Here is a 27,581-nt window from a genome sequence, read left to right on the forward strand (position 1 = left end):
ATAGCAGGGGTATGGGGCCAGGGTTTAAACCCGGGTTTCTTCTTACCACTGATGACTATGTCTGTGCATGCTTTGCTACGTTCTGGTATTTTGCACGAGGTGTGTAGGATGATGACAGCTAATGTTTACTGAGTCGGTACTTTGTGATAGACACTCTGAAATGGCATTTGAGGGAGCAAATTGTTTATCCTTAAGGTGAAACTTCCTAGCACAGAGTAAGTGTTAAATACAGGTCAGTGCTTTCATGTAAACCTGCTATGGCTCATTTTTTTCCTCTCAATAAAGTCATGTCAAGTGTGTATTTGATTTCACCATGGCTTTGAGTGGCATGTGACTGTTTTTTTAGATAGTTGCTTCCTGTTTATTTTTTGCAAAGCATTCTCCGTGAGTAAGACTACATGAGCTGCTTAAATTAAAAGTGGGAATAATGGCCATTCAGCAGGTGAAGCAGGCTGACACATGACCATGGTGGCCACAGTGCTCTGTTGCCCTAATTCCTCTCTTGAATGTAAGTGCCCACTCAACACAAGACACTGCTTTTTCTTTTTCCTACTTGTATTCTGGCATTTTTATAATTCGCCTCAGTTACCAGGCTTGCTGTTAATGAGCTCTTTTCCTGAAAACACTTCTTATAGTCCTGATGTCCAATGATGCTACAGTGAAAATGCTTCATACTGTAGAAAACCTGGCAATTGTTTGGCGCATAAACTGTGTATCCATTGACTCTCTCCTCAATCTTGCAATAATCCCCCAGAGACTTTGTCTTTTTGTTGTTGTTGTTTTTAATTGTGATAAGAACACTTTACATGAGATCTACCCTTTTAACAAATTTCTAAGTGTACAGCACGGTACTGTTAACTGCAAGCACAATGTTATACAGCACATCCCTAAAACTTATTTGTCTTGCATAACTGAAACTTTATAGCCATTGATTAGCAACTTCTCATTCCTCCCTTCTCCCAGCCCCTGGCAACCACCATTCTATGCTTCCATGGCTGACTATTTTAGATACCTCATGTAAGTGGAATCATGCTATAATATCCTTCTGTGGCTGGTTTCTTGTACTTAGCAAAATGTCCTCCAGGCTCATTGATGTTGCCGCACATTACAGAATTTTCTTCGTTTTAAGGCTGAATAATACTCCATTCTGTCTATACACCACATTTTCTTTATCCATTCATCTGTCGATGGACATTTAGGTTGTTTCCACATCTTGGCTATTGTGAATAATGCTGCAATGAATGTAGGAGTGCTAATATGATTTCAGTTAGTTTGAATAAATGCCCTGAAGTGAGATTGCTGAATTATATGGTAGTTCTATTTTAATTTTTTTAGGAACTTTCATACTGTTTTCTGTAGCTGCTGCACCACTTTGCATTCCTACCAACAGCGTACAAGGGTCTAGTACACGGACTGAGTCTTTTTAAAACAATTAAAACTTGGTCACTTAGTTCCTGTGCACTCTTAGCCAGTTAAAATTTGTCTCCCAGTTCAACAGTACCAGCTTTTCCAAGTCATTTCCCCAAAACACTCACTGTACTGCTAATTCAACTAATAGTGATTAGTATTAAGTCATATATTCATTTAGTCACATGGCCATTCATTCACATTACTATATATATATATATAACATGTTATATATACTATATATCATATTCTATGGCACATATGACTTGTCTATATCCATATCTATATATTTATATCTATATCTATGTCTATCTAATCTATGGTATCCTAAGGAATTTCTATAAAGACAGATCCTCTGCCCTCATGGACCTTGTTCTATAGTAAGGAGGCTGGTTAAATAGCCATGTTAAATTCAAGTCTTTTACATTTATCTAACTAACCTTTAAGGCTATCTGAAAATGATAAACAAAACTAGATTATGGAACTTCAGGGTCACATAGAGGAAGAGGTCTCCTAGTTGTCTAAGGAATTGCAGTAGAAGCAACCACAGATATCCAGTGATGTTAAAGTGGAAATATCTCACACTCTAGAGAACCTAGTATTAATCTGGAGGGTGGACTGTATGTATATAATTTTCTCTCATTTTTTATTCCCTCCCTCCCTTCCTCCCTCCTCCTTCTCTCTCACTATAAAGAGAAGCTTTGGGTAGAAAAAAGACTCCTTTTTTCCCTTAAAGGAATAATAAATAATATGTGATGCAGCGACTTTAGAATTCTGGGACTAGCAGAACTCAGATAATGTTATTTATTAAAGCAGTTAGAGCAACCAGTAGAGCAATTAGAGGCAAAAGTTGAAAACTTGTAGATGGAATTTTTGATACTCGAAGTGCATGGGAGAAAATGTTAAAATGGTTTCTTTAGGCATAATAACAAAAGCTAGAATGAAATTAAACAGTGAGAAAGAAACAGTTGGAGTTCAGTGAAATATATAACTGATTCATAACTAAGGGCTTTATTTCATTATTAGTGGCTCTAAACAGCATCTTTCCTTGCAGTTGGCTCAACATTGTATCTTCCTATAAATTTGCCACAGCAAAATAGTTTTTATAATATAAAAGTGCATTAATTCCTGTTAAATTTGGAAACTAGAATATACACTGCCCTTCTCCAAGAGCAGCATCTCCCTAACTGGGCTCTAAGGAACATCACTGGGACTAAAGACAGGGCAGCCAGATCAATTTGAACTCAAGTTTCTTTGCACCAGGATTTCATAGATGAGTTACTTGGCTCAGGGGCTTTGCACTCTTTAAGAAGGAGAGATTTAGCCTTTGAGCTTTCTGTAATTTTTCAGAGAATCTGAAACATTTGATGTAAGGGACATTCAGGCTTCTGTGCTGGTCTGTACTCTAGATTCTAATGCATCAAGCATTGCAGAGCATTGCAAACATCATGACACTTATTCCTATTTGTGTAGTAGAATATACGTTGCCCCCTTTTCCTTTCCATAGAACCTACTTAAGGAAGAACCCATGACTAGTGAATACTTTAAGTCTATTGCATGAGGCCAGAAGTCAGCAAACTGTAGCCTGTGTGCAGAATCTGGCCTCCCACATTTTTTAAAAATAAAGTTTTATTGGAACACAGCCACTCTGCATTGGAATAGTTGTGACAGAGACAGTATGACCTGCAAAGCCTAAGATATTTACTTTATCAAAGAGTTTGTCATCTCCTACAATAGACTGGTAAGAGCTTGGATTTTCATCAGTAAGTTAATTCCAGGATCTTATTCTGTCTAGCAAACTCACTAAAGGTAAGATTTTAAAAATATTTTTTAAACTTGGAGTAGTCAAAGAAATTCTTTTATTAGAATCCAGCTGTATATGATGGGGTTGATGTCCCCCACGCTTGCCTTAGAACCCCTGGGACGTTAGTTCTCATGGGGCACCTGACAGTGTGCACTTACGTTGAGTCAGCCAGAAAAATCTGGCTTCATTTAGTGTAGCTTTGGGGAAAATCACCATAACCACCATACACACTGTGAAAGGACATCCTGAAAAAGACTGAGATGCTTACTCTCTTGGACTGGGGAATATATTTGTTTCTTGCATGAATTTCTCATAATACCCTGTATTTCTACCTGCCCTTTCCGTTCTCCAGGCCTCGGTGATGACTATGATACAGGCTTTTTGGAACTGAGGCTGGTGATTGCCTTAGCCAGACTCTGGCCTCTGCAGTTCAATGCCTTGGCAAAACCGCTGACTTGCACAGCAGCATTTCTCTCTCTGAAAGCATGAAGTGGCATGAAATAGAATTGCACTCGGAACAGACTTGCTGGAGTATGTTCAACAAACTCTAACATGCATTCTCCAATACGAGAGTAGATTATTTATTATTATTATTAATTTTTTTTTTTTGAGAGGTACGCGGGCCTCTCACTGTTCGTGGCCTCTCTCGTTGCGGAGCATAGGCTCCGGACGTGCAGGCTCAGCGGCCATGGCTCACGGGCCCAGCCGCTCCGCGGCATGTGGGATCTTCCCTGACCGGGGCACGAACCCGTGTCCCCTGCATCGGCAGGCGGACTCTCAACCACTGCGCCACCAGGGAAGCCCAAGAGTAGATATTTAATGAGTAATACTGGAAATTTTTTGTGGCTCTTCAGTCATGCCTATTTAGTGTTTTAGCACAGTGCCCTTCACATATGTCTCATTTAAACTGTATTACAGGAACTCTATGAATTACCTGTATTCTTATCCCCATTAAACACATTGGTTGCAGGTTGTTTTCCTGGGCAGTAGATAGAGTTTGAAGTGCAAGCTGTTTGTTAGAGGGCAGCACCTGTGACTGGAAGGGGACAGAAGCAGGCAGACTTAGGGAACAGTAAAACTGCAGTGCGATCCCAGCAAAGCCTTGGCCCAACCCAGTGGGATGAGTATTGATCATCAGAGGAGTCCTGTGTCCTGCCAGAATGGTAGGGCCTTTATCCCTCTGCTGGCTTAATCTCCAGGTAACTCCTGGAGAGGACAATTTCTGCAAAAGAGGCAGATTCTAAGGACCTGCTATCTAGAGGGTCTCCCCTGCCCGCTCACCCTACAGCTCTGGCATCCTTCCTTAAAGGGACATCTGCCCCGAGTATGTCCATCACGGACAAGTGCACGGAACCTCTTTACTGGTGGAGTAATTTGCCCAACTTCACGCTGCTAGTCATCTAGCTCCAAACCCACATGTTACCTCCAAACTACAGTGTCTTCTCTTAGGCAAATATATATTTGTTCTACATTTTTAGATGCAAATGCTAAAGCGACAAATTGATTTAGCTGAAATGTTAACCAGTGTGGTAGGGTAAACCTGACTAACAGTAATCAAAAATTATCAAACTGATGAGAAACTCTGGTCTGAAGTCCAGGAGGAGAGGCCTCTGAATGCAGTCCCCCTATGAGCAAGTGGAAGTAGACTGAGCACAGAGAAAAAGAAAAAAAGTTGAAAGAATCTTGAAGTCATAAACCTGGGGCTCAGATATAAACCTGATGGAAGCCGTAACTTGGGTCTCAGACACTGGCTGAACCTCCCAATGCTGCGCCCTGGAGCAGAGAAGGTTAGCGCCCAGTGCCCCGCATGACTCAGACCCAACTCCTGGCCCTCAGGTGACTGCACCTGACTGGGAAGCCCCTGACAGGAGGCCACCCCTCAGGCGTCTCCGGGACCCAAGGAGAGGAGCCCCCGACAGGATGCCCGGCCCTCAGGCAACTCCGTGACAGATGGCTGCCCAAACTATGTGGCTGACAGGGTCCAGGTGCTTGGGCCTGGTGTCAGGCCTGAACCTCTGAGGTGGGAGAGCCAAGTTCAGGACACTGGACCACCAGAGACCACCGAGACCCATGTAATACCAATCGGCAAGAGCTCTCCCAGCATTCTCCATCTCAATGCTAAGACCCAGCTCCACCCAACGGCCACCAAGCTCCAGTGTTGGATGCCCCATGCCAAACAACTAGCAAGACAGGAACACAACCCCACCCTTCAGCAGAGACGCAGCCTAAAATCATACTAAGTTCACAGACATCCCGAAACACAACACTGGATGCAGCCCTGCCCACCAGAAAGACAAGATACAGCCCCACCCACCAGAACACGGGCACCAGTGCCCTCCACCAGGAAATCTACACAAGCCACTGAACCAACCTTACCCACTGGGGGCAGACACGAAAAACAACGGGAACCATGAACGTGCAGCCTGAGAAAAGGAGACCCCAAACACAGTAAGTTAAGCAAAATGGAAAGACAGAAAAATAAGCAACAAATGAAGAAGCAAGGTAAAAACCCACCAGACCAAATAAATGAAGAGGAAATAGGCAGTCTACCTGAAAAAGAATTCAGAATAATGATAGTAAAGATGATCCAAAATCTTGGAAATAGAATGGAGAAAATACAAGAAACGTTTAACAAGGACCTAGAAGAAGTAAAGAGCAAACAAACAAGGATGAACAACACAATAAATGAAATGAAAAACTGTCTAGAAGGAATCAATAGCAGAATAAATGAGGAAGGAGAATGGATAAGTGACCTGGAAGACAAAAGAGTGGAAATAGCTACCGCAGAGCAGAATAAAGAAAAAAGAATGAAAAGAATTGAGGACAGTCTCAGAGACCTCTGGTACAACATTAAATGCACCAACATTCAAATTATAGGGGTCCCAGAAGAAAAAGAGAAAAAGAAAGGGTCTGAGAAAATGTTTGAAGAGATTATAGTTGAAAAGGTCCCTAACATTGGAAAGGAAATAGTCAATCAAGTCCAGGAAGTGCAGAGAGTCCCATACAGGACAAATATGAGGAGAAACACGTCAAGGCACATATTAATCAAGCTATCAAAAATTAAATAAAAGAAAAAAATATTAAAAGCAGCAAGGGAAAAGCAACAAATGACATACAAGGGAACCCCCATAAGGCTAACAACTGATCTTTCAGCAGAAACTCTGCAAGCCAGAAGGGAGTGGCAGGACATATTTAAGTGGTGAAAGGGAAAAGCCTACAAGCAAGATTACTCTACCCAGCAGGGATCTCATTCAGATTCTATGGAGCAATTAAAACCTTTACAGACAAGCAAAAGTTAAGAGAATTCAGTGGTGCTGGGAAAACTGGACAGCTACATGTAAAAGAATGAAATTAGAATACTTCCTAACATCATACACAAAAATAAACTCAAAATGGATTAAAGACCTAAATGGAAGGCCAGACACTATAAAACTCTTACAGGTAAACATTGGAAGAACACTCTTTGACATAAATCACAGCAAGATCCTTTTTGACCCACCTCCTAGAGTAATGGAAATAAAAACAAAAATAAACAAATGGAACCTAATGAAACTTCAAAGGTTTTGCACAGCAAAGGAAACCATAAACAAGACCAAAAGAAAACCCTCAGAATGGGAGAAAATATTTGCAAATGAAGCAACTGACAAAGGATTAATCTCCCAAATATAGAAACTGCTCATGCAGCTCAGTATCAAAAAAACAAACAACCCAATTCAAAAATGGGCAGAAGATCTAAATAGACATTTCTTCAAAGAAGATATACAGATTGCCAACAAACACATGAAAGGATACTCAACATCACTAATCATCAGAGAAGTGCAAATCAAAACTACAATTAGGTATCATTTCACACCGGTCAGAACGGCCATCATCAAAAAATCTACAAACCATAAATGCTGGAGAGGGTGTGGAGTAAAGGGAATCCTCTTGCACTGTTGGTGGGAATTAAATTGATACAGCCACTATGGAGAACACTATGGAGGTTTCTTAAAAACTAATAATAGAACTACCGTATGACCCAGCAATCCCACTACTGGGCATATACCCTGAAAAACCCATAATTCAAAAAGAGTCATGTACCACAGTGTTCATTGCAGCTCTGTTTACAATACCAAGACATGGAAGCGACCTAGGTGTCCATCGACAGATGAATGGATACAGAAGATGTGGCACATATATACAATGGAATATTACTCAGCCATAAAAAGAAACGAAATTGAGTTATTTGTAGTGAGGTGGATGGACCTAGAGTCTGTCATACAGTGTGGAGTACGTCAGAAAGAAAAAAAGAAATACCATATGGTGACACATATTTATGGAACGTAGAAAGAGAAAAAAAAGGTTCTGATGAACCTAGGGGCAGGACAGGAATAAAGATGCAGATGTATAGAATGGACTTGAGGACACAGGGAGGGGGAAGGGTAAGCTGGGACTAAGTGAGAGTGGCATTGACATATATACACTACCAAATGTAAAATAGATAGCTAGTGGGAAGCAGCTGCATAGCACAGGGAGATCAGCTCAGTGCTTTGTGACCACTTAGAGGGTTGGGATAGGGAGGGAGGGAGAGAGACACAAGAGGGAGGTGATAGGGGGATATATGTATACATATAGCTGATTTTCTCTGTTATACAGCAGAAACTAACACAACATTGTAAAGCAATTATGCTCCAATAAAGATGTTAAAAAAAATTTTCACATTGCATGTATTGATCAACTATTTTAAAACAAGTGATCTAAGATGGAAAAATAGCATAAGAAGCTTGAAAGAAAAAAAGGGCTGATCTGGGATTTTAAAAGTTTTTATTTATTTATTTATTTCTGATTGGTGAAGTCTGTTCCCTCTAGGGTACAAAACTTAATAATAATGTTTATATTCTGAGAGAAACAAAGCTGATTGTGTAGGCTGAGCAGTGTTATCTAACATTATTACACTCATAAGGCAAAATAAATCCCCTATTTTGCATCCCAACAAAGGGAGACTGGTACTCTTGTCTTATGTTCAAATATTTATGGGAGTCTTTTCAACCAAACCTTTATTTTTCCTTATATTTCTACATTCCGATTTGACACAATATGTTATACAACCTTGCTTTTGATAAAGGACAATCAGATTTGACTTAGTGTTGCAGAAGAAAACATAATATTGCATATTTAAGAAGAGAATGTGTTAAAAATGGAGACGTGCCATTTCCATCCATCTATCAAACGTTTATTAGCTCTCTCCTGTGTGTTTGAAGTCAGTTTGCTGGGGAATGGAATAGGCTTAGTTGAAGTTCCTAAAAATGGGCCTCAGGATCCAAGTCAAGTTTGGGATGGTCACCTTAAATACTTTTGTCGCCCTAGAAAGATTACATCTGGTTGAATACTGAAATGGTGTGCTTGTGTTATTTCTGTTGTGATAGACAAGCAAACTATTTCAGTATAAATGCATTTCTAGTTCTTAAGAGTTAAGAGGCCACATCTTGTTTATCTCTTAATTCCCAGCACTTACCATATGTCTTTTGCATTTACTGAGCCTGAATGTCCAATTAAAATTTCTAAGTGTATATAACTTTTGACATTTTCAAAAATCCTGCTTCAATATAGCTGTGCACTACTCTTTTATTATTTCTTCATGTGCATGTTTTCCGTAAACACTTATTTTTCCATATAATAAATGGTTTTGACAAAAATGGGACAAACGTATAATCAAATACCACCTTTCTGATAGCTATTCAAGAAGCTATTCTTGACTAAGAATTTATTAAGTGTCAGATACTGTGGCCAGGATATTATACTTATTATCTCACTAACTTAATGACTGGGGAAAAATGTATATTATCTTCATTTTACAACTACAAACACTGAGAGTCAAGACATTTTATGTGGGCTACACAAGTAATTTAAAGAGAGGATTAACTAAGAAATTAATATACAGGGCTTAGCAGAGAGGCTGAGAATCAGGAAGGCCACAATAAATACATTGAATATATTATTAAATCTTAATTCTGCATGTGGCCCTATGGCCCATACTGCTACACAGTGATTTGTTTTTCTGTCTCACACCATCTCTGTTTTATTGTCCATGTAGCATTCAACTTTGAATGTCCTTTCTTATAGAGAAAAGTCATTATTGGCATGACTGACAGCCCCCAAAAGATATCTAAGGCAGTTAAAGGATACTCTTCACTGCTAGATTTCCCCTGACATCCTTAAGTCACTGTGAGCCTACAGAGATTCATGGGAGTTGGTTGGGATTCCTGTCACGTGAGGGTCAAGGTCATCATAGGTGTAAAAGAGTTTATCCTCATAACTCCTAATCTCCCATAATAAAAAGCACACACCAGAGAGAAATATCACATAGCTCCTGTAAATTCCAGATTACGTTTCTGGAAAGAAATATTTAATTATAGTTTGCTAATCTTTATGTGAAGTTTTTGACCAGTTTGGTGTATTTGGTGATTAATTAGATAAATATGGTTAAAAGAAGACAAAAGAGAATTGATGTCTAATTTGAAAGCAATGTAGATTAATAGAAGAGGTTATGAGCCTTCCATAAGGGTGTTTCTTCAAGATTCCTTAATGTCCTTTACTTCCCACATCCAAATAATAACCATGTCCTATTTATTTTAGTTCCTAAGCTGGAACACCATCATCTCTCATGTGAGCAGTTACAAACAGCCCCATTTGCCCATCTCCCGCCATTTGATATCCACACAGGTGCCAAAGTGACCTCTAACTCAGTTTAGATCTCTGCTGATACAGTAGCCACTAGCCACATGTGGCTCTTTGAATGCAAATAAAATGAATTTAAATTAAATACAATAACAATTTCAATCCCTCAATCACACTAGCTAGATTTCAAGGGCTAAATAGTCACATAGAGCTACTGGTTGCCATCTTGGACAGCACAGAGCACATTTCTACATCACAGAAAGTTCTATGGAATCTGGCTGTGGTTTAGGTCATATCACTCTCCTTCTGTATTTTTTCAACTGGCTTCCCATCTCCTACAAGTGAAAAAATGAATTCCTCAGCACAGTTTCCAAGGTCCTTCCTGATGTACCCCTTGATGCTCTCCCTGCACTGAATCTTGAACTTCAACAATACTATCCTTTGTTAAAGTCTTCAAACATACTGAATATCTTCCTAACTCAGACTTTTCATATTTGCTGTTTCTTTTGATAGGCATATTTTAATAATATTCTATACATCTCATCCCTTTTCTTTTCTTCTTCATGAATACATCACCGTTAACTTTACAAAATCTTATTTTCTTTCATTGTCTTTCTCCAGATATAGACTCAGTTACATGAGAGCAGCCAAGGCCATGTCTGTCTTGGCAACTAACACAATGCCTTGTACATGAGAGATATTCAATAAAGAGTGAAGGAAAGAAGGATGGAAGAGACAAAATGAAAGAAGGGATGGGGAAGAAATGATAGGTTGCTTATCTGTCAGAACTTTGCTCTCACCACACCTAGTCTGGTCCTTTAATTGTCTAGTTTCCTAAACAAACCCAAACTCAAGATTTTCTCCATGCATTTCTTCCTGCTGAGGATGCTCTCCCTACATATTCTGCCTGGAAAAACGCTACTCATTTTTCCTGTCCCCAGACAGATGCTGCCTCCTCTTGGTGTCATCTCTGACCACACCTTCCCTTTCGCAGGCACATCTGGGGACCCTTACTCACTGCAATGTAAGCATTACTTTATTACAGAGCTTGCTACTTTTCATTGTAAATAATGAGAAAGTCATAGCCAGTGTGTCTGAGAGAGGAGGCTTTGTTCAAGCATTAAGCATCATACTTGACCAAAAGAAGCAGTCACTAAGCCTTTATTGAAATTAAATAAAAATTAAAATTTTACATTTAATCTCTTAAATGTAAAACTGCATTCAATTTTCTCATATTTTTGCCATCATATCATATTTAGAGTTCTCAATTATGAATGATTATTTTGATGACTCAGGGAGAAAATTAGAATTTCTCCGAAGATATTACATAAATATTAAAGAATTAATCATGGATCAAATTTTCTCTGGGACTCACTGTAGAAAAATCTATTTTCGGTTCTGTGGCTGCAGAAATTTACACGTGAGATTCTGGCTTTATGATGCTTTCTTTTCAAGGCATGAGTGGAACAAACTATAAAACAAAACACATACTCAGAAAATGGGATGTTATTTGAACCAACAGATTTGGAATCTGAGATTTCTATATATGACCCTAAATAAATTAAAGTATCTGAGGATGACTGTGGTGGCTGAATCTGTTTCGTCCTTTGGGTGAAAACAGCCTTATGTCTCTCCACATGGACACCAAATAGCAGAATCTTTCGAATATTTTGTTATTGTTGTTTAAAAATACCTAGATATTTGGCAGAGTATCTTCTACAAATAATGATAAATATTCCATGTAAAACCAGTTTTAAAAAGCAAAAGGAAATTTACAGTGCATTACCTAATTTGGGATTTACCTTAAACTTTAAAAGAAGGCAATCTTATTGTTCTCATTTTTCAGTTGAAGAAACTAAGGATGGATGTATAAATTGGCCTAGCAGAGAAGTTAGGAATAAAAGGGTCTTTCTCTTGAAAAATCATCAGGGGTTTCACAAATATTGTGTTAGAAATAATATAGTCCAGAATAACTTTTTTAAAAGAAACTTATTTATCTTTATCTGATTATTAAGATAATCAGTGTATCTCCTGTGTACACTCCAGACTTTAATCTGCACCCTTCCAATGTGGCACCGAAGTCATGGGGAGTGAAAAAGACTCCTTGATAATGGGAGCTTGGTTCTGAAAATCCTTAAAATATTCTTGATATTAGAACATCACAGTCTGATGTTCTTTATTGCAAACAAGAAACAGAAATTCAGCAGGGACAGAGGGTCTCTGTAGGTACGTAGTATGGGGTTGAGATTGGAAAGAGGGAGTAGGAGGTGCTTTAAATGAATAAATGAATGAATGAATGTATAAGTACATATAATATTTGTATGCTGAGAATAAAATCTGTCTTATGTACACACACATACACACAAGAGATGGGATTTTGTGCCAAATGTTGGTATGAAATGTAAATAGTTGGGCTGTGATAATTGAGTAAACATATGACTCAGGTAAAAGTTGTAATTCAATATAAACAGTAGCAGCAATACAGAAAGGGTGCTCTTTTCCAACACAGTAATATCCAGTTGTCCATTCTGACCTACTCTCAACCACTGCACCAGTGACATCTTATGTTAACTTCTGACCTCTGCAAACTACTCTTGATTGAGTGAACTGGTGGCAAAGTTTGTGTTCATGGTCAGAGTGCAGTAGGTTAAATTAGATCTCCAAAGTGCTTAGCATCTAGGTAGGAATTTCCTTGCATCCATAGCCTTACCTCCACAAAGTAAAATGATGACGTCTTTAGGATTTATTTCTAAGACATACTACTGTAGGTTAGAGGAACACTAGCATTGAAGAAAACCAGGATATTTGTTGGAATAAAATGGGAAAGTTTAAATAGGGCATCCGTGAATACCGGTTATCGAGGGTGATGCAGTTTCTAAAACATATCCATTGTTTTAGAATAAGAATGTCTGTTTCCAAAACGTCCATCATTAGAGTTGACGTTAACATAACCCAAGGGGCCTGTTTTTTCAAATACCACTCCACACTGTGTTAATAAGAAGTTTCTTCTTGCTGTGGCAGGAAGATGACTCTCCAAAGTATATTCTACTCTTTTCCAATGAGGTCTTTTGTCTAATGCATCTTAAGTAAATCTGCAAAGGAATAGCAAATCCAACAGATGCATATTTAAGAAATTAGAATGGAGACTTCAATACTGGAGATACAAATCCTGTGACGTTTTTTTAATGCAGAATTAACTTTTTTTAATAGATTTTATTTATTTATTTATGGCTGCTGCATTGGGTCTTTGTTGCTGTGCGCGGGCTCTCTCTAGTTGCGGCGAGCAGGGGCTACTCTTTGTTGCAGTGTACGGGCTTCTCATTGCGGTGGCTTCTCTTATTGCAGAGCACGGGCTCTAGGCGTGCGGGCTTCAGTAGTTGTGGCACGTGGGCTTCAGTAGTTGTGGCTCATAGGCCCAGTAGATGTGGTGCACGGGCTTAGTTGCTCCGTGGCATGTGGGATCTTCCTGGACCAGGGTTTGAACCCACGTCCCCTGCATTGGCAGGCAGATTCTTAGCCACTGCGCCAGCAGGGAAGCCCCCTATGACTTTTAAGATATAAATTAGAAGACATTGAAATTTTCAGTAGATATAGTAGGAACCAAATTCATTCTTTATTCTTTTTTTTTACTTTCTTATCCCGTCTACTCTTTTTCCTCATATTTCTTTACCACCATGTTTCACACATAATAACAAGCCATGCTCAGTAAATGTTTGTGCATCTTTCCTATTGTGAGCTGTTGAGTAACTGCAGTACAAAATTCCAACTAATGTGATGTTATGATATATAAATCAAACAATCTCTTCCTGTCTATAAAGAGCAAAAGTCCAGCAAATGTTTACCTGTAGAATAATAGGAGGGACAACCTTAAGGAAGAGAAGATCTGTGAAGACTCGGGCCAGGTCCAGAAGGCTCCTTGTGGATGAGTGTTGAGAGAGGAAACCCAGTACAGACTCTCATCTCTTCAGCTCAGAGTCTATGCTCTGTGAAGCAGATATGTTGGTAGCAGATATTTTGAAAAGGGTGATGACTTGTATAGACAAACACTACAAATAATTTTGGAACATTTTTCTAGTGTCACTTGGGAAACTACTGAAGGATGTGAATGGTTGTTTTTATTTATATCTTTCTATTTCTAGTTATTCATTTTCACAGTCATTCTGGGTTTGAAGACTTGACTATTAATTAACCAATTAGTTTACTGTATCTGAGTCATGTATCAACTCATTTACTGCAAAGAACCATGCTGTGAAGTAGATACTTTCTCCAATTTATAGATGGACCTATGAGATTATGACTAGTTACATTGTTTTAATGAGATCCCACAGGTGAGATTAGACTGAAGGTTTTCTGGTTTCTCTGTTTCTTGCACTCTATCTGTTGCTATTCAGATAGACGCTAGGAATCCCAGAAAACAGAGTGAATGGCTTAGTGTCTACTTCTGGGACATCTATGCAAAATCATGACATCTGGAGAACTTGCTTGGTACGCTGGATTCTAAAATTTAAGTTGGTACTTCAGGTTTGCTATTTTGAACCCACTCTGCTTTTCTTTGAAATTATTCTCTGTCAATTGGCTTTTAAGGAAAGAGCCTATATCGAGTCTTATAATTGAGTATTGACTTTTATTGCTAGTGATGTGGCTGTGTCACACAGTGGAATGAGGAGGAGTGGGGAGAAATTGAGATAGTGGAGTGGATGGTGGCAGCTTAGAGGGCCAGAGGAAAGCAACTTGAATCTTTGCAGCTAGTGATGGAGTGGTGTAGCTATCGGTGGGGAGCACGGATCTTCTGAGAACATTCCTAAAAATGGCGTGTGGGGTGCAGTTTTTTAAAATATGGGTAATCTTTATGTAATTCATTTCAAACTTATATAAAAATGCAATTAATTTTAACTATGATAGCAAATGCTCATATAGTATTCAGTATGAATACAAAAGTGAATGTGTCCAATAATGCTTTGAACTTGAATGGTCAGTGTATGGGATGGAGATTTTGGTCTGAAAAGTTGGTAGAAAAATGAACACTAGAATGGTGCTAGAGGTGCAGGTAGGAGCCTCCCCACATGCTCCATCTCCTCAGCTTTATTTTATCACTTAAAGTGATAGCCTCCTTGTGTTTGCTTCCACTGATATGAGAACCCAGATGAACTGTTTAGGGACAAAGAAGCAGGAGTAAAAGGAATACTGGCTTACCACTGAAGAGGGGCCTGGGAATTGTCAGTAGAAACCTATTGTTTCCAGATAAGTAATGACAACATTAAAATTTTTCAGTAGATATTTCCTGAGCACTTATTACATACCAGGCACTGCAATAAGTGCTTTATAGGTATTACCTTGTTTAAATCTCACAAAACCTATTATAATTCCCATTTTACAGATTAGGTAACAAAGGTACAGAGAGATTAATAACACAACTAAGTAACATCTGTGTAAGAGTGATTTTTCTTTTATTCATTCTACAAGAAACCAAGGAGAGAAGGATGCAAGAAAGAAAAAGGCATCTAGCACTGTGCTTGGTATACGTTTGGTGTCTAATGCATGCTTATTGACTATGTTAAGTCTGGATTTTTGAACAGTTTAGCAAAGGCTCTTGGCAGCCTTTACTATAAAGTCTGTTAGGCAATAAAATGTGTGAAATGTCTGCAAAGGGAGCAAGAGGCTTCTTGAAATAGTTGAGGTAGACTTTAAACTGAATTTTAAACTAAGTCATTGTTTTCCCCAAGTTCCTCCCATGTGTGATCTCGTAATATTATGACATTCTTACCTGTGATCTTACTAAAGGGTTGTATTTATAGCCTATTTTATAAATTCTTATGACTCACCCCATAAAGTCTGTCATGAACTGGATCTTTAAAAAATGAGAACAATATCCCTGCCTCTGTTAGAGTGATGGGAGTTAAAGAACCCCCAAATGTTTTCCAGGTTTATGCTATTTATAAACTACTAGAAAGGGGCCTTCTCCACCACCTTCCAAGGAGGGAAGTTTATATAAAGTTTCATTTAATGGGACATGATGATTATGGTGATTTGATGATGATCATATCTTCAGCACCTATTTAAGCACCAGAGACTGATTTATGCTTTATTTTTAATCTTCACAACCAGACCTGGGATCTGAGTACTTCATGTTTGACCAGTGAAGAAACTGAGGCTCAATGAATTTGTTAATTATCTCAGAAACAGCAATGTATAAATAATAGAGATATAATTTATTCCAAATTTGAGGTCTGCATGATACAGGTTTTTTAAAAAATTTTTTGATGTGGATCATTTTTAAAGTCTTTATTGAGTTTGTTACAGTATTGCTTTTGTTTTATTTTCTTGGCTGTGAGGCATGTGGGATCTTAGCTCCCTGACCAGGGATCAAACCCACACCCCCTGCATTGGAAGGCGAAGTCTTAACCACTGGACCACCAGGGAAGTCCCTGCATAATATAGTTTTAACTAAGGGATTAAACAAACAGCATTTTTTTTTTAAATACCAACTTCCAAAACCCTGTCATTGTTCCCAGTGCTGCTTCTAGGCCAGAAGTTTTAGGCATTTACTGGACAGCAATCAAATAGCCATGGAGTGTGTTTCAGATTTGGGATTCTTGAGTATCAGTGATTAGACTGATTTTCATTTACTGTGGCCTCTGGGAAACTGGTAGATGCATGAGTGTGTGAAATATCAGCAGTGAGATAATAAAATTACTACAACCCAGCAATGCCTGCGAAGTTTATTTATGAATATGATGCAGATAGTGATAATTAATCCTCTGGACATTCCTTAGCTCTTTTAAGAGACAGAGTGTTCATGATATCCGGAGCAAAACCCATGTCTTTTCAGTTATTTTACAGTTCAACTTGGAACTTCATAGGTCTAATCAACAATCATTGTTGATAAAGATAAAGAAAATCAACAATCATTGTTCCCCAAGAAAAGGTTTTTTAGTCTTTTTTCTCCTGTAATACAACAGATTGAAATGTTTTGCAATGAACACTTACTTCCTCATGCTCAGGATTATTTTGCAAGCACTGTTAATTCAGATATGCCTCTGGGTTCTTAAATTCTTTCTGAATTTCTCTAATCATCCTGGGGGTTAGGCATGGGGTTGGTTTGTAAATTCCTGGTGTATAGATGCATGTCAGTGTCTTAGTTTTCTTTATATCTAAGTCTTTACTGTACCAGGAACTATAATTTCATGGTACATGTTTTTACCAAGTAATTCAGCAATAAGCTATTGTCAATAAAATTAAGTGTTTTTTAATATTATTCCAAAATGTTTAGTGATGCTTGTGTTTGGTGGGGAAGATTCACAGAAATGCCTTTTTTCTTGGTATTTGCATCTGGTATAAGTGATATAAATATCCTTTCTAATGAAAAAGAAATAGCTAAAAGGAGGAAGGAGTTATCCATATCCCTATATGTCTGTCTATCTACCTATCATCTATCTACCCATCCACTTATCCATCCTTCTTTATAGGTAGATATAGATACAAATAAGAGACTGATTTATGCTTTATTTTTAATCTTCACAACCAGACAAATAAGTAGATACACATAAATAAGTAGATATACATAAAATACATATATATGTTTGCAGTGAAATCCACTAAAATATTAACAGTACAAACCTACAGACAGAACACTATGGGAAATTTATTTTTTTCTCATTTTGTTATAATAACATAGTCTTATTCTTAATGATAGAATAAATGTCCATAAAAACCATGTAAAAAAAATATGCTAAGCTCCAAATAGCCATGGACCATGTTTCATATTTAGCATTAACGGGTACGAGTAAATCGAATTCATGTGCACTTCTTAGGAGGTTACCTCAGCCATGAAGATTTTCTTCAGTCCTTCCTCCTAGATGGGATTGTACATGGCCTTGGTCTGAGTTTGTCCTTCTACAGATATGGAATACCATAGACTGGGTGGATTACACAACAAAAATGTATTTCTCACAGTTCTAGAGGCTGGGAGGTCCAAGATTAAGGCACCAGGAGATCCAGTGTATGGTGAGGGCACATTTTCTGGTTTACAAATGGTTCTCTTCTTGTATCCTCATTGGCAGAGAGCAGGGAGAGAGCCTATGTCCCCTTCTTCTTCTTCTTTTTTAAATGAGGTCATTAATCCCATCAGGAGGGCCCTACTCTAATGACCTATTCTAACCCTAACTACCTCCTAAAGGCCTTACTTCCAAACACCATCACATTAGGGGTTAGGATTTTAACATATAAGTTTTGGGGGAGACACAAACATTTAGTCTACAGTATCCTTCTTTGAGCCTCTGTTCCATCCTGTTTTAGTTTATTTCACTGCTTATTTATAGACCGATATTTCTAATTATGCCTTATGTTCCTTAAGACATATAGCTTTTTATATTTGGCATTCCATTGCCAAAGCTCAGATACTGGTGTATAAAAAGGATATTAATGTTGTGAAAAAAATAATTCCTGTATGATCTTGATACTTAGTGTTCCCAAGAAGCACTTGGCCATAGACACAAAGCATCTTAATGTTGTCTTATTTGGAAGAGTTTTCTCAACAGAGAAACTACTAACCTGCCCACTTAAAGTTTTAAATTTCATGAAATTGTGTGTTGTAAATCTGCCAAGATATCTATTCCAATTTAAAAAATTTTACTAGAGAATCAGTAAACATCTGATTTCTATAGACAGAGACAAATAGGAGACTAAATATATATTTTACTTAAAATGAAAACAAAACAAACCAACAGCAGCAACGACAGTAACACATACATACTGTGTAATCAAATGCAAGTTTTACACAAACACACATTTCCTTTGAACTGCCGCAAATAACTTGCTGGCTAGTGCCATCTTGCTTTGGGCTTGGGTTCATTGTTTTATATGGTATTTTGTGGCAACTGCTAATTATCATAAGCTGTCCAATAAATGTGATGGATCGTCCAATTAACTCTTCATCAGCATCCAGTTTTGAAGATGTTACCTATTGAAACTGATGGCAGTTTATGACCTCCGTGTTGCATATGTAGCTAATTACTCCTTAGACAATAATTATTAAGTTTCTTATGCTGCATTCAGTCATTTTGTTTTACAAATTATGATGCCATTGTGTTTCCCATTTCATTTGACTTCACAACTATGGCTCTCTAAGGATTACTAAAGGTCTGCTGTGGAATGTATGGATCATAGAAACAGTGAAGTAGATTACAAATGTATCTGTTTTGTAGGTTTTCCATCGACCGGCACACCGACCTGGAGAGACAATTCAACGTTAATGCAGATGATGGGAAGATAACGCTTGCAACACCGCTTGACAGGGAATTAAGCGTGTGGCACAACATAACAATCATTGCTACCGAAATCAGTAAGTGCCTGGGTTTGTTCATTTCTTCCTTATGTGGCTGAGTTCAGTTTATGCCTAGGGATCATATGACAAGTGGTCCCAGTTTCTATTAGATATTTTGGCATTGGAACTTATTTTATTGTTCCCGAGGAGCCTTTGAATGCATCGTCTCAACATGAAATAAGGTACACTGTGGTAAATGACCAAAAAGTTGCAATATATGTGGGAAGGAAACATTCTTCTATCCAAGTATTCTTATATCTATATCCATTGTTCGGCCATCAAAAACAATGTTTTGCATATAAAAATATGGGGAAAGATTTAGTATAAAAGGGTAGGTTAAAAAAATAGAATTCAAGAACTATATACCATAATTTAAATAAGTGGACCCTAACATATATATTATATTCGATATAGAAACTATTACTCACATAGTTAAACTATGCATATATACATACATATATACATGCAAAAAATACAGAAAAAAAATTTACACTGTCAATACATATCATTTTGGGGAGATGAGATGATAGGTGATTTTTTGTTTTTTAGAATTAATATGTCTTACACAGTAATCATGGACTATTTATTTATCTATTTTACATGTTTATTGGAATATAATTGCTTTACAATGGTGTGTTAGTTTCTGCTTTATAACAAAGTGAATCAGTTATACATATACATATGTTCCCATATCTCTTCCCTCTTGTGTCTCCCTCCCTCCCACCCTCCCTAACCCACCCCTCCAGGCGGTCACAAAGCACCGAGCTGATCTCCCTGTGCTATGCGGCTGCTTCCCACTAGCTATCTACCTTACGTTTGGTAGTATACATATGTCCATGCCTCTCTCTCGCTTTGTCACAGCTTACCTTTCCCCCTCCCCATATCCTCAAGTCCATTCTCTAGTAGGTCTGTGTCTTTATTCCTGTCTTACCCTAGGTTCTTCATGACATTTTTTTTTTCTTAAATTCCATATACATGTGTTAGCATATGGTATTTGTCTTTCTCTTTCTGACTTACTTCACTCTGTAGGACAGTCTCTAGTTCCATCCACCTCACTACAAATAGCTCAATTTTGTTTCTTTTTATGGCTGAGTAATATTCCATTGTATATATGTGCCACATCTTCTTTATCCATTCATCCGATGATGGACACTTAGGTTGTTTCCATCTCCGGGCTATTGTAAATAGAGCTGCAATGAACATTGTGGTACATGACTCTTTTTGAATTATGGTTTTCTCAGGGTATATACCCAGTAGTGGGATTGCTGGGTCATATGGTAGTTCTATATGTAGTTTTTTAAGGAACCTCCATACTGTTCTCCGTAGTGGCTGTACCAATTCACATTCCCACCAGCAGTGCAAGAGTGTTCCCTTTTGTCCACACCCTCTCCAGCATTTATTGTTTCTAGATTTTTTGATGATGGCCATTCTGACGGGTGTGAGATGATATCTCATTGTAGTTTTGATTTGCATTTCTCTAATGATTAATGATGTTGAGCATTCTTTCATGTGTTTGTTGGCAGTCTGTATATCTTCTTTGGAGAAATGTCTATTTAGGTCTTCTGCCCATTGTTGGATTGGGTTGTTTGTTTTCTTGTTATTGAGCTGCATGAGCTGCTTGTAAATTTTGGAGATTAATCCTTTGTCAGTTGCTTCATTTGCAAATATTTTCTCCCATTCTGAGGGTTGCCTTTTGGTCTTGTTTATGGTTTCCTTTGCTGTGCAAAAGCTTTGAAGTTTCATTAGGTCTCATTTGTTTATTTTTGTTTTTATTTCCATTTCTCTAGGAGGTGGGTCAAAAAGGATCTTGCTGTGATTTATGTCATAGAGTGTTCTGCCTATGTTTTCCTCTAGGAGTTGGATAGTTTCTGGCCTTTAGGTCTTTAATCCATTTTGAGCTTATTTTTGTGTATGGTGTTAGGGTGTGATCTAATCTCTTACTTTTACATGTACCTGTCCAGTTTTCCCAGCACCACTTATTGAAGAGGCTGTCCTTTCTCCACTGTACATTCCTGCCGCCTTTATCAAAGATAAGGTGACCATATATGCGTGGGTTTATCTCTGGGCTTTCTATCCTGTTCCATTGATCTATCTTTCTGTTTTTGTGCCAGTACCATACTGTCTTGATTACTGTAGCTTTGTAGTATAGTCTGAAGTCAGGGAGCCTGATACCTCCAGCTCCGTTTTTCGTTCTCCAGATTGCTTTGGCTCTTCGGGGTCTTTTGTGTTTCCATACAAATTGTGAAACTTTTTTGTTCTAGTTCTGTGAGAAATGCCAGTGGTAGTTTGATAGGGATTGCATTGAATCTGTAGATTGCTTTGGGTAGTAGAGTCATTTTCACAATGTTGATTCTTCCAATCCAAGAACAATCATGGACTATTTAAAATTATATCTTCAATGTAAAATTTTTCATAAATTACATGTGAAAATGTAACCTTTTTTTCAGAGGAGGTTCTAGGGTTGTTAAAATAACACATGTTAGTCCTTCTGCCAATTTTTAATAGCACAGCCTCTTTGATTACACTTAATGACACTATAATTTAGTCTCTAAACAATAGCTGTATGGTACAATTTAGTGCTATTCTGTCTATGAGAACTCACACTCTGTCTCTCCAGTTTTTTTTATTATACAGAACATGCAAAGGGGATGTGATATTCATTTTCTTTCTAAGCAAAAGACATTGTGCATATTACCTGACTTTATTTTTCCATAAAGGAGCTGATGAGGACTTCACAGTTTACACAGTTCAAGGGAGACATTACATTCTTGAGGGAATTAGGGTAGAAGGAATCTGAATAAGGAAATAAAAACTCACAATAAGCAAGATTCATGGGCATACATATGTAAAGGACATCAGCCCTAAGATCTGCTCTATGCTCTCTCTAAAATCTGCTCTGGTTTCACAGCTAATGTCTCTGAGATATGTTGATAAATTTGTCTGTAAGAGGAAGAGTAATCTAGACCTTGATGAAGGGCATGGTTTTTCCTTGTTCTGAGATGTGGGGTAATGTCTTCCATGGAGTCTTACTAAAAACAAAAGAAAACAGAATACAACCACGGTGCGAAAAAGTGACGATTCAAGAGTGAAGAATGTTTCTTTTGGCAACTCAAAGCAGGCAAAGAACCTGCTTGATATGGAATGAAAAAAGAGCTTTGGAAACTTCGGTGTTTTTACTTATTAGAAGTACCATTTTCTTCTCCAGTATGTGACTCTGGCAATAGTTTTCCCTTGTAACATTAAGGAATAAAGGAAACAAAGCATCCCATTTGGTGGCTTTGGTTTATTAGAAGTCTTAACCCCATCTAGATATGAAATTTTTACAATTTACAGTATTGAAGCTGCATATCACCTTAAGTGTCTGAGAAAAACTGTATCTATTTAGATTGGTTTGAGGCTATATAAAAACGCTCTAAAGGACCATGGTTTTCTTTAAAGTATGTAGGCAATAATTACTTTTAAAAGAATTTTCTCATATATTGAACATAAAAACCTACTTGAGTTCCCCTTAATCTATGACACTTTTTTAATGAGATGGATGCCTTCACTTAAATATTCATCAAGGAGGCCCTAATTAGAAGAATCCAGGTACTCCATTGTAAAGAGTAAAGGGAAATGAATACACAGAATAGGTGGTTAGGAAATATTTCAGGGGCAACCCAGAAACAAAAGTCTCATTTGCAAGGAATCACAGACAAGTAAGGAAGACAGATACAAAAGCAGATGCTCTGGGATAATGAGCTGTTAATTCTAGGGTGACAAGGGTACCAAACCAAATAAGAGAAGACATTCATTTGTTCATTCACTCAATAATTATTTATGGAGTCTTCGGTACTTGCCAAGCACTGTTTTAGTGACTGAGGATATAGCAGTGAACAAAATAAGCAAAAACCCTGGGCCTCTTGAAGTTTTCCTTCTAATGGCACTTGGAAGCCCCTGCATATAAAAGTGTGAGTTGGAATCTGCTGATATATCTATAAAGAATGACACGGAGGTGAGCAAGAAGGTGATGAGTATTGGGAATTACAAGCAGTTCCATGTTGATGGTGTGGAAAAAAAAGTATGACCACAAACCTCCTTCAATGAACATATGATTGATTAACAAATACTGAAACATAGATCAGATTAAGTTTTCTTCATGGCTTGACAGAAATCACTCAAGTATGCCCCAGATTCAAGGTTACAGTTAGCTCCATAGAGACCAAATAGGAAATGGTTCTGTCCACATGACAACCCTCAGCTTTACTTGGAACCTTACAGAATTAAAAATATACAACCCAAACTTACATTATTCTGTTGACATCAATGGGAGTTATCGCACCTTTTATTACATCCTTTTTTGATGTTTGTTTTTTTTTTACTCAGAGATTGAAAACTAAACTTTTTTTTTTTTTTTGACTTTTTGCATGTAACTTTCTTAAAACCAACAAGACAGAGTACAAAAGAGAACTTTAATTTTAGTCTGTAAAATATAAGCTGAGGTGGGCATAATTCTAGAAATTTAAATGTAAAATTAGGTTATCTTTTTTTTTCTAAATCATGAAAGGAAGTTGAAATAAGATCACAGAGAACGTAAGAAATATTGGAATTACTATGAAAATGGCTTAGAAACTTGTTTTCACTTGGTTTTATTATTTAGCCCGTCATGTAATGTTTATCTTCCAAAGCCGCAGACCATGTCTTGGAAAAAAATATTAAAGGGAGATTTATTGTATTTGGATGAGATGAATATTTAAAACTACCCTGGACAATAGAACCCCACAGGGGGAGGTTCTAATAAAGAAATATTAATTCCAGGGAGAACAATTTAAAATTACTCTCAGATCACCATCTCTTCAGACAAAAGATTTAAACAAATGAAATTAAGCTAAAAAATGGATTTTAGGAAAGTCCATCTGTTATCTCTTAATGAGAATGGAGATATCATCCTTTATCCTCTTGTGTCAGATTCACTTAACCAAGGCTGAGATGCTTCACTGTGTATATTTCCCAAGAATTTCAGTGGTAATAGATCTAACTTGCCATGGCAATCAACAGGCACATCTCATTACATGATCTGGCAGTTAGATGCCCAAGTACTAACAAGAGATTAGGCTTGTATAGAGCATCTTTGCTAAGTAGCTTTGCTAGTAGCATCCCTTGAAACTATTTTGCGTGGCTGCTGTGTACCATGGTGGTGAAGGCTTAAAGTAAATTTAGCTAAACACTGAAAAAGTATCATGTAATCCCTATGGTACATTTAACTCACATCAGTCTTTGAAAACAGGTACTATTACTGTATGCATTTTCCAGTCAAAGAATCTCAGACATAGGTTAAGTAACTTGCCCAGAGTCTCCAAGAGAACAAAGGGTGGAGACAAGATTGGTACCCTTGTTGCTTAACTGCAGATTACATGCTCTTAGATGCCTTCTTTGGGGGGAACCCTGTCCTATATCGTCTTTCCTTCCATCCTCCTGCTTAAATCGAGCTTCTGACACTGCCACATCATTTCCTAAAACAAGCGAATGAAATAGTTCTTCTGTGCAAAGCGGAAGGCTGGTGCAGGGACAAGAGTGCACTGGTGGAAAGAACAAGCCTGCATTTGCTCAGGCCCTCGTGTTCTAACGTTTATAACCCAGGGGAGGAACATTGCCTAATGGACAAAGCCAGACTCTGGAACTGTTCAGACGGGAATTCTATTCCCATTTCCAAGATCAGGAAACTGAGGAACATTTTAGGGGACAGCATTTTTCAATGAAGTTCACAGAGAACTTGACATGCCCGGCTGATCCCAGTCACCTGGGTTATTGTTCAAACCAGAGTTCTGGTGTTTGCCTAGGACCTATGGAATCAGAAACTCAAGGCAGCCATTCAGGAATCCACTTTTCGCAAGTTCTCCCACCTCCCCTCCACCCTCCCCATCAGATTCACATTATAATTTAATTATATTATAATTAATATAATTTTCTATTATAAACATAATTATGATATTTTGAAGGAGGGCAGAAAAAGGTGACGTGTTCTTCTGTGTGTGTGTTTTGGTCTCTATTTTTTGTTATTCCTGTGGTGATAGGTGATATTTCACTGAGCTGAGGTTTGAGCTAAGGCTTGTCAGATGAGGCACAAGATCCCTTTAGGTTGGGTAGTGTAGTAAGACCTACTTAAGAGAGAGATATGGGTAACAAGCTCAGCTGTCAGAGAGATAAAGGATATTGGGGGACAGTAAGGGAAACATTTTCTTACATAGAGTCTCTGCAGGGACATTTCAGAGGCATTGAATGCCCATTTTAGAGTGTCCTTCCCAGAGAGAGTGGTGACGTGGGATGGAAAGTGGGGAATCCCGCTGACCCTGTGTACCCGAGAGCTGGCAACTGGCATTTGCAGAAAGCATACTACTATTGGTTACCTGAAATTATTGTAAAGCAGGAAGCATATAATTGCCCATTAAATGAATCTTTGAGTTATTGATAATGCATTGCTCTAGCCCACTGCAGTGGGCTGCACACAATATTGTCAATGAAGCTTTTCACTAATGATGGTTAGATCTCCCAGGGGACATACTAGTCTGATAGCACTTAAGGAATGTTTCTTCCTGACATAGGGCCCAGCTGCCAGAATAATTGCTTTGTCCAACCCAGGCTACTTAGGAAAAATACATCTTTATAGGGAGCTCATTGTTTCGAGAAATTCTGGGTCCTGGAGTTGGATGGAGTTGGCCACATTTTGCCCGTACAACCTTGGGCAAATTATTTCCTCTCTCTTGCTCTCAGTTTTCCCACCTGTGAAATGGGAATCATAATTGTTCTTTTAAATTTAGGTTGTCGTAAGAACTGAATTCAAAGTGATGGTACTATACCTTTTAGCTTAAAATCTATCTATAATCTTTAGTAATTGATGAATAAATCACATATGTTCTTGTAAATACAGCCCTAACCTGAGGCTTTGAATAACAGCTTAATTTTAAATTATTTATTTGGTTTATATTTTCTTTTACCCCTTCTCCCCACAACAACAAAATTGGTAGTCGTGACTTGTGTGTTACTGCTGGGTGCAGTTGTGTTTCTTCATTGCACCGCCAATATGTTCACTGACCTTCCTCTTGTCCCTGGTTCGGGCTTGGTGGATTGACATGTGCCTAAATAAAAACCCTCGAAATGAAGCAGGCATATTCTGGGAGAGCCTGATTGAATTAAGGACTTCAGATTTTATATCAAGATCTCGTTCAAAATATGCAGTGTCTCTATCTATTGCCTGTGGCATAATCAGGACTAGAGTGTCTTTAAGATCAATATCATTCCCTTGTATAGAATTGAGTGGAAGCAGATGGAGAGAAGGTGTTGTCCAGTTCAGTAACTCTCACAGAAGGGAAAGGATGATGAAAGTCTGAGGTGAACAGTAAAATTCAGGGGCAGGAGTGGTTAAGGGCTCCCAAATATCAGAGAAGCTGTAGCACTATGGCTGACTGTCTGGGAATATAAGCACATGGCAAGTTCCTAGCAAGATCCCCCTACCTCAGACAAGCATGCAGGTGCTATAAGGTAGAGATCAGTATTCTTAAAAATAGAGATTATAATGAAGGGAAGTGGAAATAAATTATGGGAAAGTGAAGGGGAAGCTACAGTTTCCTGGGAAAGAGATCAGCATACAAAATAAGATTTCCCTACAGGGAAGAATGGGAGTGTCATTCCAAGTTCAAGGAGAAGCCTGATACAGGCCCCACATGAATATCATTTTGTGGGTAACCCACACCAGATTTATTTTAACCACTATAGTGCCCACTTCATATACAGCTGCTCCAGTTACTTGAATACTGACTTGGGAATCTCTCCCTTAGTTCCTCTTTGTTCTGCATCCTTTCTACCGATATCCTCCCACCACCTCTCCATCTCTTTCATCTTTACCCCTCTTTTGTTCTAATCTACTGATATTTAGAAAAAGCCTGCAGATTGAGACTGGAGCTATATCAATAGATTTTAACTAGGAACTCCTTTAAGATATCACTATGCCTAATAGCCCCTTAATCCTAACCCAGAAAAAGGCAGAAGGTAAGAGGCTTCCATCCCTATGTCTTGCCCTGGTCTCTCTTTATAAACCACCCTCCTCAAATCCTTAACAGTAACTCCTACTGTAGACAACTGTAGATAAAGGATAGGAAGTAGGCAGCAAATAGTAATTCAAGGTTTTCAGCTGCAAGTTGTAGCAAACTGACCAGTCATAGCAAATGCTCGTCTCCAGACTTGAGGGTACCAGATTAAGGGGGGGCAGGTAGGGGAGGTCCTAGATATGTGAAGAGATTATAAATATTGGAGGATAGTAGGTTGATTTACCCTCAGCTACGGTTTCTCTGAGGACAGAGGAAGCACATGGACTTGGGAAGAAAGTGCAGACATCAGTCTACAAGTCAAAGAGAA

The 27,581-nt window shown here is 38.2% G+C and overlaps 1 protein-coding gene across 2 annotated transcripts in view; it reads left to right on the plus strand.

Moving 5' to 3' along the window:
• Nucleotides 1-27,581, plus strand: part of CDH8 (cadherin 8) — a 1,195,405-nt gene that overhangs the window by 1,053,422 nt on the left and 114,402 nt on the right. For both annotated transcript variants that reach the window (XM_079908493.1, XM_079908494.1), the window contains one exon: nucleotides 19,072-19,208. In XM_079908493.1, the coding sequence (XP_079764619.1) occupies nucleotides 19,072-19,208 (137 nt within the window). The remainder of the gene's footprint in view (nucleotides 1-19,071; nucleotides 19,209-27,581) is intronic.

This window comes from Stenella coeruleoalba, assembly GCF_951394435.1.
Source record: "Stenella coeruleoalba genome assembly, chromosome: 20".
NCBI lineage: Eukaryota > Metazoa > Chordata > Mammalia > Artiodactyla > Delphinidae > Stenella > Stenella coeruleoalba.